Source organism: Mus musculus, chromosome 11 (assembly GCF_000001635.26).
Source record: "Mus musculus strain C57BL/6J chromosome 11, GRCm38.p6 C57BL/6J".
Taxonomy (NCBI): domain Eukaryota; kingdom Metazoa; phylum Chordata; class Mammalia; order Rodentia; family Muridae; genus Mus; species Mus musculus.
Window position 1 is genome coordinate 33,105,221 of NC_000077.6, and position 17,839 is coordinate 33,123,059.

General features: G+C 49.6%; 1 protein-coding gene across 2 annotated transcripts in view; it reads right to left on the reverse strand.

Annotated features, from left to right (window-relative positions):
* Nucleotides 1–11,749: 11,749 nt before the first annotated feature.
* Nucleotides 11,750–17,839, reverse strand: part of Fgf18 (fibroblast growth factor 18) — a 30,431-nt gene continuing 24,341 nt past the window's right edge. For both annotated transcript variants that reach the window (NR_102395.1, NM_008005.2), the window contains exon 5: nucleotides 11,750–12,811. Coding sequence is in view for 1 of the 2 variants with exons in the window: in NM_008005.2 (NP_032031.1) it covers nucleotides 12,545–12,811 (267 nt within the window). In the remaining variant the exon portion in view is untranslated. The remainder of the gene's footprint in view (nucleotides 12,812–17,839) is intronic.

The following is a 17,839-nucleotide window of genomic DNA, read 5'->3' on the forward strand; positions in this document are numbered from 1 at the left end:
CAAGAACCCCAGTGCGTACATCACACACACACACACACACACACACACACACACACACACCCCTCCACCAAAAATAGCTTACCATCAGCCTGTAATCCAGTGACTTCCATCTGTTCTGGAACCTGGCAAGCAGCAATGGCTGCTGCTGAGGGTGAAGAGCAAGTTGGAGACATGTGGTCTCCCCACCTTTGATCACTCGGACTTGCTTCTCATCGCTGCTCCTCTCTGCCACATGCACATCCGGTTCCACTAGCCCATCCTGCAGTCCATCGAGGAAGGAACTTGAGTTCTCCAAGGACCTGCTGTGTGCTTTAGATACAAGACCAGAAGGGATCATCACACTGCAAAACTACAATTGATCGACCTTGGGGGGGGGGGGGGACGACAAAATGTTGTGAATCTATGACAGAAAAAAACTAGTTGGTAATGATACAGGTAGCATGTGGAGGTACAAAAACATGTGTAATAAGAATTTAGCAGACGTGTGAACTCGTGTGCATTTATGTATATGTATGTGCATATTTGCAAATCTGTGTGTATACATATGTAGATGTGTACAATTCTAAATGTTTGTTGCATAGATAGGACTATTGGAATAGTCCTATAATCAAATGGAAGCTCTAACCAGGACAGGGAGACAAGTAGAGCTGGAGACTGGTGAATGATAACCCACGGAGCTGAGGGGCAAATGGACAGATGGACAGGTAGGAGACAGATATGTAGATAAATTGATAATAAACAGATGACAAAGATGGCTAATAGTTGGATAACAGATAAGCTGATTGATTGATTGATTCTATGATTTAATATTTGCTTACTTACTAAAATGTATTTACAGTGCCCAAATCAATGCAGCCCTTTGACAGGCAGTCATGTACATTGTGGTGCTTAGTATTGATTCTCAACTTGACTGTATCTAGAATCAAGTAAAAGATCCAGGCTCTGGGTACATGTATGAGGACATTCCCAGGAAGGAAGAAAGGAAGGAAGGAAGGAAGGAAGGAAGGAAGGAAGGAAGGAAGGGAGGGAGGGAGGGAAGAGAAGGAAAAACCAGGCTTTTTGCCTGCCTACCTACAAGTCTTGCTAATAAGTGCATCTATGTCATTGCTGCTGCTGCTGTGCTATCATCCTCCATTGACATTAGTCCTTAGCTTCTTGGGCTTTCCAGTGTAGACTGAAGACCAGCAGTTTTCAGGTAGCGCCAGGCTTTTAGCAGCAGGTTCTGGCTGCTGAGGTACCCAGTCTTGTGGACTGAGTAAGTTCTCAGCCTCTCCAGTGTTCAGGCAGCCATTGCTAGACTACACTGTGAGCATCTAAATTCCCTTTACAGTGTGTATTCATTCTTTTGGGTCTGTCCCTCTAGAGGTCCTGACGATAAAGACATGCACAAAGTACTGTAAATGTTTAGGTCACCCTTGCAAACATTTCCAGCCAGCATCAAACAAGGTTAAGTCCTTGCCTTCTCTCACTTCTCCTGCTAGAAACAAAGTATCTTTCAGAGACCCATCTGGGGCCAGACTTTGCGAATTTTTGCCTTTGGTTGGTGATTTTGCTGTTTAAAAATAGTCCCTAGCATAAGGACCCAGAGCTCAAGAGTCTGCTTTAGAGAGAGAGGAACTGTTAGGTGAGTTGTAACCCAGCAGGACTTACAGACCTAAGGCCTCTGTGTCCATTGCTAATAACTGTGTTGAGTAAGGTGTTTAAAAGGACCATGCCAAAGGTAAGGTCTTTTTCCAACCTTAGTCATTTGGTTGGTGAAGAAACGACTCTCAGCATACAGACGCCTCATCAAGAATTGCATTCCGGGTTTCATCAAGCAAGACTCTGTCAACTGCTCATCCTGTCTGTCAGCCACCCTTCCTCCTTCCACACTGCAACTTCCAGTCCCTTGTGAGGCAGAGTTGGCTGCCCTGTGCTTCCTGGTGCTGCCTCCAGGGGTAGAGGTACCCTTTCTGAGTGCAAAATTAGGACCAGCCAGCAACAGAGGGGCAGAGAGACTTGTCTGAAAACGTGGCACCCCCTCATGAAAGCCATGTAAAATATCAGAAACACTAATTTCAAGAGAACCTGTTGTTATAGGCCTGGAAGGACTGAGCAGATAAACATTACCCACTCACATACATGCACATGCACATATATGTGCAACACATATAAACACATACATGTATAAACAGATATGACATACATGTGCACACATATATAGACATGCATACATATACACATTCACACACTTTTACACTCTCACAACACACACATTCACAAACACTCACATAAATATACACACTCATACACCTCCATGCAACACATATACACACATACATGCAAAAAACATGCACATACATCTCAGTGGCAGCAAGGTCTAAGAATTGTAGCCTCCCCCAGCCTTGAAGCAGGCTGATTCAGACCTTGATGCTACTGAGAATGAGACCACCTGGGGTGGAGCCTTCTCACCTAGATGGCTCTATTGTTCTGTCACCTGCTGCTGCTCTTCTCCAAGACACTGCTACCTGCTGAGAGGCCCTTAAGATTGCAAGCAATCCAATAATTTACACCTACTTGCCAAACCAATTCTGTCTGGCAGAGGCAGATCGCCTACAGGCTGGCGACAGGCATCAAGAATGGATTGGCGGGAAATGGGCCTCCCCACTTTATAAGCATAGACTCTTAGGAAACTTTGGGCCATGATCAGAAGCCTGTCTTGGTCTCTGTTACTTCCCTCATCGTTCTCTCCCATACCGCTCCAGCCTCCCACTCAGGAACCCAGTTAGTGTGGCCGCAGGCGACTACACATACATATGCACACATTTGCAAATATGCGCACACATGAACACATATGCACACATATGCATGAGCACATGCACCTGTCAACTGCTTATCACACATGGCTGTATCTCCACAAGCCACCTGTAACATTCCCAACTAGTTCTTCTTAAATTAACTCTTTCAACCTTTGCTCATATGTACTGAAAAGGGAAATTTTCATTTCTTCCATATATAGAGATTGGTCATCAAAATATACTCTCAGCATTAAAATAGAAAGCAAATGGAGCCAGCTGCAGCCCTCCCTCCAAAGCTGAGTGCATGTTTACAGCAGGTTTGTTCCAGCATGCCCCGTGTCTGGGAGCTCAATGCAGGAGAACCACAGCTTACCCTTTCAACCTAACTCAGGGCCCGCACAGTGTGAGACTCAATAGCCATGATGCACCCAAGCCTGGGTGGCTCCTAACTGCAGGTCCCTCCCCAGTAGGTCTGGAGAGGGGACAGGCAAGGAAGGGAATCCTTGCAAGAGCTGTGGAGGACAGGGCTGAGCTCTATGCAGCCTCACCTCAGAACTAGGCCTGCTGGGACGTGTTGCCCTCCCTACTTTATCCCTGTACACTCCGCACAGCTGTGGGTCCTGCCTCCTTCCTGAAGCACACCCCTCCTTCTCTTTGGGACTTGCTCTTTAAACTTGACCTCCTCTTCTGCAGCAGGTGGGATTTCAGCAACACATACCATAAAACCCAATAGATTCAGAGAAATTCTGTCACCCCATCTGAGAAGACACTGCATGCCTTTCTTCTTTCCATTCTCTTCGCTCCACCATCCTCAGTGTGGTGACTTCCTCTCCTTATGGTTACAAAATGGTTGCAGTAGCTCCAGCCATTGCATCCTCACAAAACCCCAAACTGATAAAAAAAATTCAAGACTTTATCATGCCCTTGCTGTTGCTTGAAGAAATGATTTTCCTGTATTGACCAGGTTGACCTTGAATTCACAATCCTTCCATCTTTGATTCCCAAATACTGAGATCACAGCCATGTGTCACTATGTCTCTCCCTTTTGTCTATGAGTTAAGAAATCTCACTAGAAAGACGAGATTCCACACCACTGTAACTCATTGGCTAGAGTGGAATCCCATGACCCTGCTTGAGCCAGTTACTGGCAAAGGGAATACATTGGCAGGAAGGGTGCAGGAAGCCCAGGTTTGTCGTGCAGATTCAAGTGGGTGTAGCCTCTCCGAGGTCCCTATGGCCATTATGTGCTCAGAACGGACTACTCTCTGAGATGTCAGTCATATTTCCCCCAGCACTTTCCCTTTATGAATCTACCTTCAGGGAACCTGGAGAAGCCCTGTGACCAACAGAAGCTTCAGATACAATGATTGAAACACATCTGTCTGTCTAACACATCTGTCTGTCTAACACATCTGTCTGTCTAACACATCTGTCTGTCTTTCCTTCCAACTTCTTATGCACAAAGGCTCCTCCTCCACACCCGATTTCTTTGTGTATCTTGTCTCATTGAATTACTTTACTCTTATACCAAAATACATGTTTGATTTTTTTTAACATTTTTTTAAATACTGGGGCTACAACCCAGAGTCTCTTAGACACAAGCAAGCACTCCTCCACCAAGCCACACCCCACTCCAAAACATAGTGGAAAGCAACCTGCTTGTGAGCTTGTCTTTGTCACTAGCCTTTGAGACTCTTCCACCATAAGATAAATTTGCTCTGGGATCCATCTGGAGGCTCCAGGCAAACAAATACAGCCACTCAGATAGGTCGGGAGGAAGAGGAGGGAGATGCAAGGAGGACCACACAGAGGCTGCAGTTTGCTGTCTCAGCAGTTATTTCCCATGCAAGGTCTTCCTAGGAGGACCCCACCCCTTTTCTCCTTTCCAATTTTTCCTCTCTCCAGCATGAATGTGGCTTCCTCCAGGCAGGCTTCTCGGGCTGCACCTGTGCAGTCCTTCCCATGGTAGCACTTAACCCCACTATGGTTGCTATTGACTGGTTTGCTGCTCAGCAGCATGTGTGACACTCACTTTTGGATTCCAGGGAGCCCACTACAGAGTTCTGAGGAATTCCTCAGAACATGTTGCTAGCAGAGGAGAGGAAGAGGGCAGGGAGACAGAACTGAGCCTTATAAACTGCTGTGTCCCTGGGTTTCCCCCAGGAAGTCCTCCTAAGTGACTGTGTGGAAGACAGGCAAGAGGCCAGTGACCAGAAGAATGTTCAAGACTGCTTATCTGCGTGTGGGCACCAACTGGTGGACAGGTGGATAGACAGATGTGTGGATAGGCAGATGCATAGATGGACAGATGCATGGGTAGACAGATGCATGGGTGGACAGGTGGATGGACAGATGATGGACAGATGGATGGACAGATGCACGGAAAAGGCAGAAGTACTAATGGGCAAATGGATAAATGAACAGGCAGATAGCTAACTGAATGCTTAACCTTGAGTTTGTGTCTTCTGAAACAAGCTTCTCCTACCATTCATATTTCTCTCCCTATAAGGAGACCCTGTACTACCATTGAGTGCAATGCAAAGCAAGATTTGGAGAACAAGAGACAGTCAGTCAAAACAAAACTGCTGCCACTTCTAAACCCCAGCTATGCCCACGCTCAGAACAGCCCAACCAGCCAAGACACAAGCCCTAATTTTTTGTTTGTTTGTTTGTTTTGTTTTTTTATTTTTGTTTTTTGAGACAGGGTTTTTCTGTGTAGCCCTGGCTGTCCTGGAACTCACTTTGTAGACCAGGCTGTCCTGGGACTCAGAAATCCACCTGCCTCTGCCTCCCGAGTGCTGGGATTAAAGGCGTGGGCCACCATGCCCGGCAGCCCTAATTTGTCTTTTTAGAGCTGATGGGTACCAGGCAGGGAAGGCATAGCTCCCTCCCACAGGATAAGGTATTGTGACTTAGCATCCCTACCTGTGGATTCCATGATCTAAAATTCTCCACAGCCCAGAGCAACCATAGAGGCCTAACCCTAACCCTAACCCTTCTCTAGGGATGTGGAGAAAAGGAGGGGAGGGAAGAAGATCCTATTGGTGCATAGGAGGCCAAGCTAGGACACAGTACTGAGGATGGAGATCTTTGGGTCAGTTCCCAAGAGACTCCTATGTCTCTGGGCCTTTTGGAAAGTATCACGTGGTAGATGCATCCTAAGTTGAAGGCCTGGCATGGGGACACATCCCACATGGCACAGGAACATGCAATGAGGGTAGGAACACAAAGAGAAAAATGTTAACCTGCAGTGTCAGGATCCTTGGAACTTGTGAGCAGTGTACATCCAAGAAGGCTCCCAAGGCTTTCTGAAGGTGCCTGTTGGGTGGACCCAGGCAGCCATGTGTGTCCTGGGCTTGCAATGGGCCCTGAGGTAAGGACCCCAGGCAGGAGCGGGCTCTTCTCCTGGTAGATCACTCTGTGGCCCATCAGTTCCCCTTTCAGAGATAGTAGCTGAGTGGGACTGGCTTTTCCCTATCCCAATCCGGATGGATCTACTCCTGGCTACCCTAGCTCCTGTGTTCTGGTGACTGGCTGGTGTGAAAATGTGCATGATGGAGATACATCTGACCAGAGTCAGCAGGACTTTCAATGGAGCCTCTAAGAATGGTGAAGTTGGACGGAAGATAGGAAGGACAAGAAACCTCTTCCTGAGACTCAAAGGAGGCACAGCAGGATGGAGCGTGAAAAAACTGAGCACCTAGATCAAGCTTCACCTGAAGCCAGATACCAGCTTACTTTTATATCATACATACTAATGAAGTTCTTTCTGGGCTTTGCCTTCCTATGTTTCTAGCACCTGGGGCCCAAAGAATCCCAAACATCACACGGTCAGGAGTGGAGGTGTGGGAAAAGAGCTAAGGTTCGTTACCCTAATAGACATTAAGTTCAAATCCTGTGGTATCCCCTCCCATGTCTTGTCCCTGTCCCTTGTTGTGTTGTCCCCACCGCCCTGTCCCTATCCCTATCCCCGTCCCCCCACCCCAGCCTTACAGCCCCTATCCCAACCCCCCTTTAACAACTGTGTGACTCTGGGCAAGCCTCTTTGCCTCTCTGATCCTTTATCCTTAGGTAAAGGAGGAAAACCACCAACTTGTTGTGGTGGGAGGGAAAGGCAAATCTCTCTGGCTTAATAAACATGTTCAGGGGTTGGGACATCAAACAAAAGACCTCAAGTGAGCAAGCTCCCCTTCCAGCACCTACTTCGTTGTTGGTAAGAAGTAATTTAGAGAGCTGGAAAGAAAGAAATGAGAAAAGTAGGAGAGGGCCACATGAAGATGCTGCAGTGTGATGACTCCTCAGCCTGCATGGAGTAGACCAAGCAAGCCCTCAACAGCAGACGGGATTGGGAGCCCCCCCCCCCCCACCTCCGCAGTGCAGCGGACAGAAATTCTAAAAGAGCTAATTAGGCCTGCACACTGCCCAAAGATGGGGGAATGCCTGCTGAATAACTGGCTTTCCCAGCAGGGGGCCACACCCAAGGCTACCTGCCACCTTCCCTCCTGGCCAGAGCTGGAAACTTCAGCCAGAAGGCCAGGCAAGTTCTGTCTCAGGACAGCACACAGAACTGAGCCTGGCAGCCATCTGGTCCCCAGTTCTGCCTAATGTCTGCAACAGACCTTGAGCTAATTGCCTGGTTGGGGCAGTGCCTGGACATCTTTAGCACCTAATTCACTACCGTTTCTCTGGAAGCCCCATTCTCTGCCTGCAAGGGAAGGACCTGCCTGCTTGCAGAATCCTGGTCTGACCTGGCAAGGCTCCAGCTGACCCCAGAGCCAGGAGAGCATCCTTGGTTTTCAGCTCAAGCCCTAAGCTTCACAACCAGCCCAGTTTCCTGCCCCAGGCTTTGGGTTCTATCCCCAACTCCACTCCCTACAAAGGTGGAGAATGGGAAGAAGCCTGGAGGCAAGACATGGGATCAGGGAAAGGGGTTCAAATCCCAGCTCGGTCATTTCCTAACATGGGTCCTGGAAACAATACCTTTCTACTCTGGTCTGTTTTCCTGACTACAAAGGAAACACTGTGATGCCTTGGTCAGTTAATAGCTGACATGCCAACAGCTCTGCTGGAGCCATAGGTCAGAACCAGACATGTGCTGCTGCAGAGCGAGCAGGGGGACTTCATCAGCACAGCACTCCTGGGTGGATGTAGAAAGCACCTTGTCCCCAAACTCTATCCCACATTTAGTGTTCCTCCATACCTCCTGCCATCATCTTGAAATACTATGTCCAGACCCCTTTGTACCCTTATCCAATGCCCAGCCACAAATCCCCACTTTCCGAGTAGGGCAATGAACCAGTGTCCCCTACGGAAGCCCCTACCCCTCTGACATGATTTGCCTAAGGTCACACTGCCAGGCAAGGCTGACCAGTCAGGAACACACTCTGGCTGCAGATCCCAACCAGAGAATAGGAGAAGCAATAACTAGCCTGGGACGCTGGACATGGGGGTTTGCATCTCTTTGCTCCATGAGTGGGAAGGAACATGCAGGGCACCAAGGCTTACTGCAGCCATCAGGGTTCCAGAGAGTGACTTAACAGGAGTAAAAGAAATGGTGAGCACACAGAGATGCAAGAGAAAAGCTGGGATAGGTTAGTCTGGACTCTTGGATGGAGACGCTGTGGCACTCTGGAAGCTCAGTGTGTTTATTATATACAGTTAAAGAGGGAGGCAAGTTAGCTAATCTCTGTAGGGGCGCTCTCTCTCTCTCTCTCTCTCTCTCTCTCTCTCTCTCTGAGTGTGTGTGTGTGTGTGTGTGTGTGTGTGTAGGGACAGTCTCCTTCTGTATGGGGCAGTCTCCCTCTCTCTTTCTCTCTCTCTTTGTGTGTGTGTGTGTGTGTGTGTGTGTGTGTGTAGAGCCAGTCTCTCTCTCTGTAGGGCCAGTCTCTCCCTATGTGCAGTGTGTAGGAGCTCTCTCTCTCTCTCTCTCTCTCTCTCCCTCTCTCTCTCTCTCTCGGGGCATTCACTCTCTGTAGGGGCATTCTCTCTCTGTAGGGGCAGTCTCTCTCTCTCTCTCTCTGTCTCTCTGTCTCTCTCTGTAGGGACAGTCTCTCTATATAGGGCAGTTTTCAGGCTTTAAACATCCGGGGAGAGAAAGCTACAGTGGACATTTTCTGCACACGCTATCAACCTCTACACTCATACCAAAGGAAGGCTTTGCCTCCGAGCTTCACCCAAGGGAAGGCTTTGCCATTTTCCCAGAGGTCTAAAGCTTTTGTCTTTGACATGGCTGGCTCATATCACCAACACACATCCACTTGAAGGCTTCATAAATTCAAGGCTTCTCCTGTTCTCCACAAAAGCCAAATCAGAGATCAGGAGTTGTATAGGTACCTCCAAGCATCCAGACTTAAAGTCAGGCTGCAGCATTAGAAATGGGCAGGGCTAGACTCAAAGCCTAGCTTCTGGTTCCTAGCTGTGTACTCTCAAGCAACAAACTCCTCCTCTCTCATCTAGATCTACAAAGTATAGTTAGCAATGCCCACCAAAAAGGCAGCTTGGAGTGGGCCGTGGTGCACAGCTTGAGCTGTGAACTTGGTGAGTGTGATTCTGAGGCTCTCTGCACAGCTGTACTGTGGAAGCCCGTCCTGCCTCCTCCTAAGAGTGATCGTTCCTAAGAAGACATCATCCGTGGCAGGGAAGTCTTCCCGCCAGCCTGCTATGCTTATCACTCACATTTTTCTCCTAACTCAGGAAATACACCAAATGTGCTGTCTAGAGCAAAAAAGAAGCTGGGCCACATCTGCCTGCATCTTCCCACCTCAGACCCACTGCCCCGGGAATAGAAGCAGTGCAGCCTGGGGCCAAGCAGTGCAGCTTGGAAGTCTGAGCCTTCTCAGGGATCCTGCTGTTGGGCAGTCACAGTCGGTGGGAGCCCAGGTTGCTCTAGGGCAGCCTTAAGGCTGGAGTCTGCCATTCTCCTCTTTGAAGCAAAAGTCCCTTGCCTGCCTCAGCCCAAACAGGAACCGGAGCCTGAGTCTGGCTGCCTCTAGAGCCTGACTCGGTTAGTCTTCTTGACCCCAAGTCCCTTCTGATTCCATGACAGGGCTCATGGTTTCACATCCCCCTTTCCCTCTGCCAGAAATGTTCTTCCCTTTGGTGTGGATACGCACCTTCTGCCCTTCCGGCCTGCTCAAATCCCTCCCAGAGGCCCCACCTGCCTAATCTGAAATAACACCCCACTCCGTCCCTCACCCCTTCTCCATTCTTCTCTATGGTTCCCCATTGCCTGATGCCATAGTTCACACTCATGTGCGCTGTGTGTGCTACACATGGATGTTACGTATGCAAGTGCACACACCTGTGTGTGTTCATAGGGAGGCCAGAGATCAGAGTCAGGTCTTCCTCTATCACTCCGCACCTTACTTTTTGAGACAGTCCTTTCCTTGAACCTGGTCTGCCTGTGTCCCCTTCCCGGGTGCTGCTGTGCCCGGCTTTTATTTGAGTGCTGGAGAGCTGAACTCAGAGCACCATGCTTATCCCAGCAAACTCTTTAATCATGAGCCATTTCCTCAGCCCGAGGAGACTGCTCAGCTCACTGCTGTGACAGGTTCTGGGACAGCAGCAGCCAGCCAAGAGTCTTAGCCGGTTGAATGAATGGGTGAATGCATGACTGAATTATGGTTCCAGGCATCCATTTCTTGTGGTTGTTTTCAAGACAATAAAAGAATAGAGGGAGGGGACAGGGATAGAAGGGTGAGGTTTGAATTGGGTCTCCCAAAAAGTCATATGTTAAGTTTGGGGCTGGGGGCGGGGCAGGGGGAGTATTACTAGGAGATGGGAGGCCCAGCGGTACACCCTTGAGGGGATCAGAGGACTCCAGGCCTTTCGCCCTTTCCCTCTTTTTCTTCCATGAGAGAGATTGTGGCCTGCCAAATGCTTCCCTAGTAACTCCTAGCCCCACACACTGGGGTTTTCACTGAGGCCTTGGGCAAATTGGTGATTTGTTGAACCTGGGAGTATCGCTCTATCAAGTGTGGAAGGAGGCCATGGGCTGGCAAGATGCCTGCCCTGCTTCTGTCTTATTAATGATCTTGGCCAAGCAGTTTTGTTTCTTAGCCTCAGTACATCATCTAGAATAGGACAACTACAGAACTTTAGATGACAGAGGCGGGAGTGGTAGGGGTGGCATGTGGGAGGGGGGATCACAATGCAGATTTGCTTGTCCAGAGCTCAGGGCAAGCTTTCAGAAGCCACCCAATGCCTTCCAGGGCCAGAAGACTTCCCGTCCAAATCCCCTCCCGATGTGGGACCCCCTCCAGCCAGTCTCTGTAGGAGGAGAGGGTGACAAAACAGAGGTTCAGGGTCCCCCCTCACTTTCCAGAGACAGTTATCCTGAAGGCAGAGGATGGAAAGGGGGTGGCTGCACACTTCACATGTCCCATCCCGTGCCCCAGGAAAAGGGCTCCCAGGAGCCTTGTCTACTTCCAGACAAAGCCCCGGAGTCACCCTGGAAGAAGGGGTCCTCACAAGTCACCAAGGCATAACCCTTACTCTTGGCATAGGAAACTCAGGAATGGAACTGAGGTCAAAGCTCCAGCCTCGGCTTGACCAAACACTGTGGAACCCATAGATTGTGATGGATTCCCAGCTCTTAGCAAGAGTGAGTGGATAAACACATAAATGAAGCACTAGATCTGAATCACTAAGGGTGAAGTTCCCTGTGGGCCCAGACTCTAAAGGCTTATGAACAAATGGCTGAGTCTATTGCTCTAGCAGGGACAATGGAAACCTAATTTCTCTGAGGTTCTCATGTGCTCTGAGTTGCCTGTTCAATACTTAGAATAGTGTGCCCCAAAGTAAATATCTAATTAAAAAAAAAAAAAAGAATAGTGTGCCCCACACAGCTACCGTGTTGAATGAAGAGCAAATGAATGATAATGACCCCAGCCTTCACACAAACACCAAGAGGAAGGAAGCACAAGAAACTGCCCTGCGGGAACCCAGTCCCCAGCCACCACACTCTTCACCAGTTTTTTTTTTGTTGTTGTTGTTTTTTGTTTTGTTTTGTTTTTTTAAATAATTTGTGGGTTGTTCTTAATTGTTGAGGCAGTAATACTTGGTTCATGAGACTGCAATATACAGAGAGGTGAAATAAATAGCTTATATATATAATATATATAATATAGCTGGTTTTAAAATATTCCCTTATCATTGGTGTACTAGGTCACGTGAGTCACGGAAGGTCCACAGCAGCATCCTCCAGAACTGCGGGCAAGGCAGGCCACCATGATTGGACAAGGCGTCTGTCGTCGGAAGGTCGAGGCGCGGAGAATTCTCAAGGGCGCCTTCCCTGCGCGGTGTCGCGGGACAGCTTGCAGTGGACAATAAATAAATGACTGCAAACCAGAGAGCGATTCTTGTTGGAGTCTAGGGCAGGGAGAGGGGTGGGGGTGGGGCACTACTTTCCTTTTTTTGTTGTTTTTTTGTTTTTTTGTTTTTGTTTTGTTTGCTTTCAGAACCTTTGGGGGGAAAGGACTTTGGTTTCTCGCAGTTTCCTCGTTCAAGTCCTCCTCTGGGGATGAGTTTTGAATTGTCACCTCCTAGAGAGAGGCAAGCACCTGTGGGTTGACAGCGGTCCCCTTGTGTGAGTCCTTTGTCATGGGGTTCAGGTCAACAGTGGAATCCTATCGCCCCTCCTCCCAAGACTTTAGGTTCAGTTTTTGTCTTCTTTTAAACACAATGTACAAAAATAGAGATTCTTCCTTATTTTTCATGTAAAAATATTCCTCTGATGTAGTTCTCTGGGGGGGTGAGTGTGGCCGGACCTAGCCGGGGTGAGTGGGGCGGATCCGCCGGGATCGCTTGGTGACTGTGGTGTATTTGAAGGGCTTCTGCAGCTCGGCCTGTCCCTTGGGGTAACGCTTCATGAAGTGTACATCTTGCTGGTTCTCGCGGGTCTTGGGACCCTTGCGAGGCCGCCCCTTCTTGGTGAAGCCCACATACCAACCAGAGTACTTGGCAGACATCAGGGCCGTGTAGTTGTTTTCCAGAACCTTCTCAATGAACACGCACTCCTTGCTAGTACCATCAGGCTGCAAGAAAGAGAGAAAGAGGGATCCTGGTGAAGTGTGCCACAGCAAGCATTACTGACAACCACAGTGATGACTGGGTACTGGACCCGCTGCACCCAGGTACTCCGCCCCCCACCAGGTCTAGGAAGGCTTTGCTCAGCTCCCAACCTCACAGCATCAGCAAATGTACTCTGCAGCCACAGACAGGGAAGGCACAAGGTGGAAGCGCCAGGGGAAGGGCATGAAGACAGGCACGAGCGGGCATGCCTGGTGGACATAGTGAGCGATCAGATACCAAGGAGAGCTCTACTTAAATTGCACTTCACAAGCATTGTGGAGCTAGGCCTAGGAGAAGATTCAGAAGTCCAGCCAGAGCCCAGTGGGGAGCCTTTGCCAAGAAGAGAAAATAAAAGGAAAAAGAAATTGGAGGAGCGAAGTTCTGTGGAAAGGGCACAGGGCACTTGGGACAGGGCAAGCTGGGACAGCATAGCAGACCAGGTCTAATCTCTACTTCCTGATATGCACAGAGTCTTCTGGTTGGGTCCCTACATCTTCTTCCATCCTCCGCCCAGGAAGCAGAGTTCCACTGTCTTGAGAAATCCACTTCATCCTTAGTATGCTCTGCATCATCCCTACTTGAGCTAGTTCTAGCCAATCAAATAGTAGCCCCTCCCAGACATGTGACCCAAGCTCACCAATCAGTGTGCTATGTGGGTCCGACTGCCAGTGCCCAAAACAAAACAAAACAAAGAAGAAAATGGGTTTAAACTCGAGGTATTTGTAAGGCTGAAATGAGGGCAGCCATTTTATCAACACGAAGGGAAACCCTGCTGCGCAGTGATGCCAGTCCCGAGAAAGCTAAGCCAAGCCAAGCTGGGGAATGAAAGACACAACCAAGCCCTGGTCACATCACTTGGGCTCTGGATCCAGCTGCATCTGCAGTTCACGTTACCTCACCACCATATGGGCCAACGATGTCTCATTTCCTTTAACTCAGCTGACGTTTTAATCTATCATTTGTAAGAGAAACAGGTCCTGGCAGATCTGCCCAAAAACTGACATTCAGTCAGCTACTCAACTCTTCTGCGACACAGTTCAACACAAACTACACTCAGTGTGGGATGTGGCACGCTTTAATACTTGGTATAAAGCAAGCCAGGAGCCTTCAAAAATAAGAGGTAGCGTAGCCAAACTCCAAAGGCAGCGTGTGTAAGGGGACTGTGCGGTCTCAGGTTGTGAAGCAGATGTCTTGGGAGACTAGATATGCAGGGCAAAGGGCACTGACTCTGGAGCCAAGAGCCAAATGAACTCTGGCACATCCTGTGACCTCAGGCTGGCCAATCCCTTGCTCCAAACCTCAGATTCTCCACCAGGCAAAAGAATACAACGACTTCTGCGTCACAGAGACCCACAAGGAATGACTCCTGGAAAGGAGTCTGACGCAAGGGGGTTGGGGCTGGGGGAACCTCTCCAGGTTGTTCCTTAAGAGCAGGTGGCTCTGTTGGGACTGCCCTGAACAAAAGACAATAGGAGATGGCTTGCAGCCTCCTTCTGCAACAGTGATTGCTGGATGGGAGAGAGTGGGAAACACAGAGTTGGACGGGCTGACCTAGCAGCACAAGTTTCCAGCGAACATCTCCAAATTTAGGCCAGGCCCACTCCTCGTTCCGGACTGCTGCCCAGCCAAGTTGGAAGCCCAGCGGTCTGGCTATGTGTGGAGACTGAGGTGTGGGTTCCAGCCTTTTGTTTGAAGTGGAAAGCTGGCTCGGGCTTCCAGGGACATTTACCTTTGAGAGAAGGGCAAGCTTACTCCCTGCAGACAGAGTGCTGAACTCTGCAGAAAAAGGCTGGGAAATGCCGTCTTTCCAGACGGCTGGAGGACAGAGGCAGGTTCAAGACACACATGATACCCAGAGGACAGCCTGGGTAGACATTGCAGTTAGACCATTAGAAAGGAAGGCAGAAAACATGTGTAAGGCAGGTTGAGGTGAGAGACCTCTAGGCTCTGGGTCTCTCTCTCTCTCTCTCTCTCTCTCTCTCTCTCTCTCTCTCTCTCTCTCTAGTGGAAAGGTCTAGAAGTTCCTCATCCAACTCTTCATGAGTCAAAGCAACCTGAACAAAAGCTAGACAACACTATTCTGTCTGTCCTTCAAAGCTTAGCCCTGTTACTGCCACTGCTAGGAAGTATCCTATGACTGCCTGTTCTCTCTCTGGGCAGTTCCTTCCCTTCCCTCAAGAGGCAATAGTCAAACTCAGGTGCAGCCCTCTGTTAGTCTTGCAGCTTTTCTGACTGAGTTCATGGTGGAGAATCTCTGCTCATAGTAGGCTTCACCACTGGGTCCCAAGACCTCTGTGTCCTCAGATGTCAGAACCAGTCCACATCCCAGCTTCCCAGCCCTCTGAAGTAAATGTAGACATGTACTGAACATTTGTGGTTAGAATTTTCCAAGTCTACACACTCCCATCTCTGGAAATCTCTGGCTACCAACTCCTCTACTTACCCCAACTTGGTCTCCCTACTCATTCATTCAGTATTTACTGATTGCTGACCACAGGTCAGACATTCCCGTGTCTGTTACGGTCATTTCACCTTACTTGGCTGAGAGCAACTCTACCTAGAGAAAGGAAACAGCTAAAAGAGACAAATGGGCTTGCCCAAGGTCCTGGTACTGGAAAATGGCCCCCAACACACTTGTCTCATATCCATTTCTAGAGAAATCCGTGGGGAGCAGAGAAGAGGCGGGGTGAGTGGTACCTCTCCTCCAAAACTCCTCACCTCCCACATAGCCACTGTGGATAAGAAGTAACTGGGCATCACTAAAGTAAAAGTTGGGTGTGCAACAATGTAGCACAGAGCATGCAGGCTCAGTACATATCTACCTTTACTTCAGAGAGCTCTGAGCTGATCCCAACACCCCAAGACATAGAGGGGCTCTTGGGGACCAGTGGTGGATCCTATGATGAGCAGAGTCTACAACATGGTCGCAGCCAGAAAGGCTAAGAGTGCACCTGAGTTTGACCCACGTCTCTGTTTCTAGCTCCTTCTATGACCTTAATTCACCTACAATTACATTAAAAAAAAAAAAACAAAAACCAATGCTGGGGCCCAACTCAGAACTTCTGACTCTGCTGGTCAAGACAAGCAGGGGCATCAGTTTTTAGAGAGCAACCTAGATCACTCCAGAACCTTGGAAGTTAATGGAAATCAGCCCTTCCTCTCACTCCCACCTCCTACCTCCCTACTTCCTAAGAGAGTCACAGTCCTTCCATGTGACCTGAATCCTGATGTCATCACTAGATCACACCTCACCTAAAACCTAGAGAGATGGTTTTTAGCTCTTTTTTTTTGGGGGGGGGGGGATCCCGTCTGCTGAAAACATTGAGTTTTCTATAACTTGCAATTAAAATCGTCTTAACCACCTGCCCTGAAAGACTCTGCAGCTCCATTGCTCCCATAAGGACAGGAAGGGACAGACGAGGAGGTTCTGATTAGCATATGATAGATGCTCAGGAACTCTTTGTGGACTGTGCTACCTTCTGGCCAAGTGGATATGGTTGAGAGAAGTGGCTGGGAGCAGGGCCACCAGAGCATGCAGGGCTCCAAGACAGATAGAGGAAATGAATGGCTCCCGTCAATGGCTAGTGCATCTGAAATAGCTGTTTTCAGGGCCCAAAGAGCACTGGCCAGGGATGTTCGAGGCTGGCACCTATAACCAGGAAAGAGGAAATACCTGCTAAGGTGTTCCATCTAAGGCAGCAGAGGTCAGAGTTGCCATGGGTGCAGAAGTAATGTCAAGTCCTGTCTTCAGGCTGGGGGTGTAGCTCAGTCCATATAGTGCCTACTTGACACGCACAGAACTCTGGGTGCATTCTCAGCACCACATGCACCAGGGGTGTTGGACATGCCCCCAGTCTCTGCGCTCGGGAGGTAGGAGGATCAGGAGCCTACGGTCCTCCTTGGCTACATAGGGAATTCCAGAGTCCCAGAATAGCCTTGGCTGGAGGAGACCATGTCTCAAAAAAATAAATAAAATAAAGTAAAATAAACCTATCTTCACAGGGGAAGGAGGAAGAGACAGTCAGGCAGAGCCTCCTTAAATGCTAGACTGAGTCTCCCTTACAAAGCCCCAAGGTTCAGTGAGACTGAGACAGGGTATCAATCCCCCTGGCATCGGTCCTACAGGAGGCTGAGAGCAAGAGCCAATCTAGGCCCTCTGTTGCTTTTGCACACCTCAGGTTCTTTATGAGCTCAGCAAGTGGGGGTCTGGAGGGTGGGGGTGGGGCATAGACGGCTGAGGGAGGACAGTGAGCTAGCTAGGGGCTAGCTAAATCTAGAGACCACTGAAGGTGAGCCAAGAAGAAGGGTCCATGGAGAGAGCAGGGTAGGGCTGTAATGGCTCATGCTTGAAGCCCTAAGTCCACATCTTGGAGATGGTGTGAGCAGCACAAAGAACCCAAACTGAGCCCTAAACTGGTCCAGGGAGGAAGAGAAGATAGATCAGTTGGAACCTGAAGCTTCCCAAGCAGGCGATGAAGGTTGGGGCAGCAATATGTGGAAAGAGCTGAGGGGTAAGCCCAGGTTGTATAGGAGAGACACACCCAGCCATCAAAGAGGGGACTCCCCACACAGTCTGGGTGAGCAGGGAGGGGCCACCGACAGCCTACCAAAAGCATGATTCCCACCCCACCCAGCACAGGGATGGGGGCCACCAAGCCTCTGTGTCCAGAAGGGTGGCCAAGGCAGCTGGGCTGGAAGGAGGGTGCAGAGGTGGAGGCAGGGGATAGGGCCCGCTTCGCTGCTGTGCCTTGAGCCAGCTGAACCGTCACCAATATTAATGACGGGAGAGAGGGCAAGGGGGCAGGAAATCGGAGCCGGCTCCCTTGGAAGCGGTGACTCAGCGGCCAGCCGGCAGGAGGCGGCGGGGGCTGCAGCCAGTGGGGACTGGGCGCTCTCCTGACCCCGCGATGGCACTCCTGGGGGTCAGGATACCGGGAAGAGCGCAGGCAGGAGGCGGCACTAGGCGGCACCGGACTTCGCGCGGGGGGCAC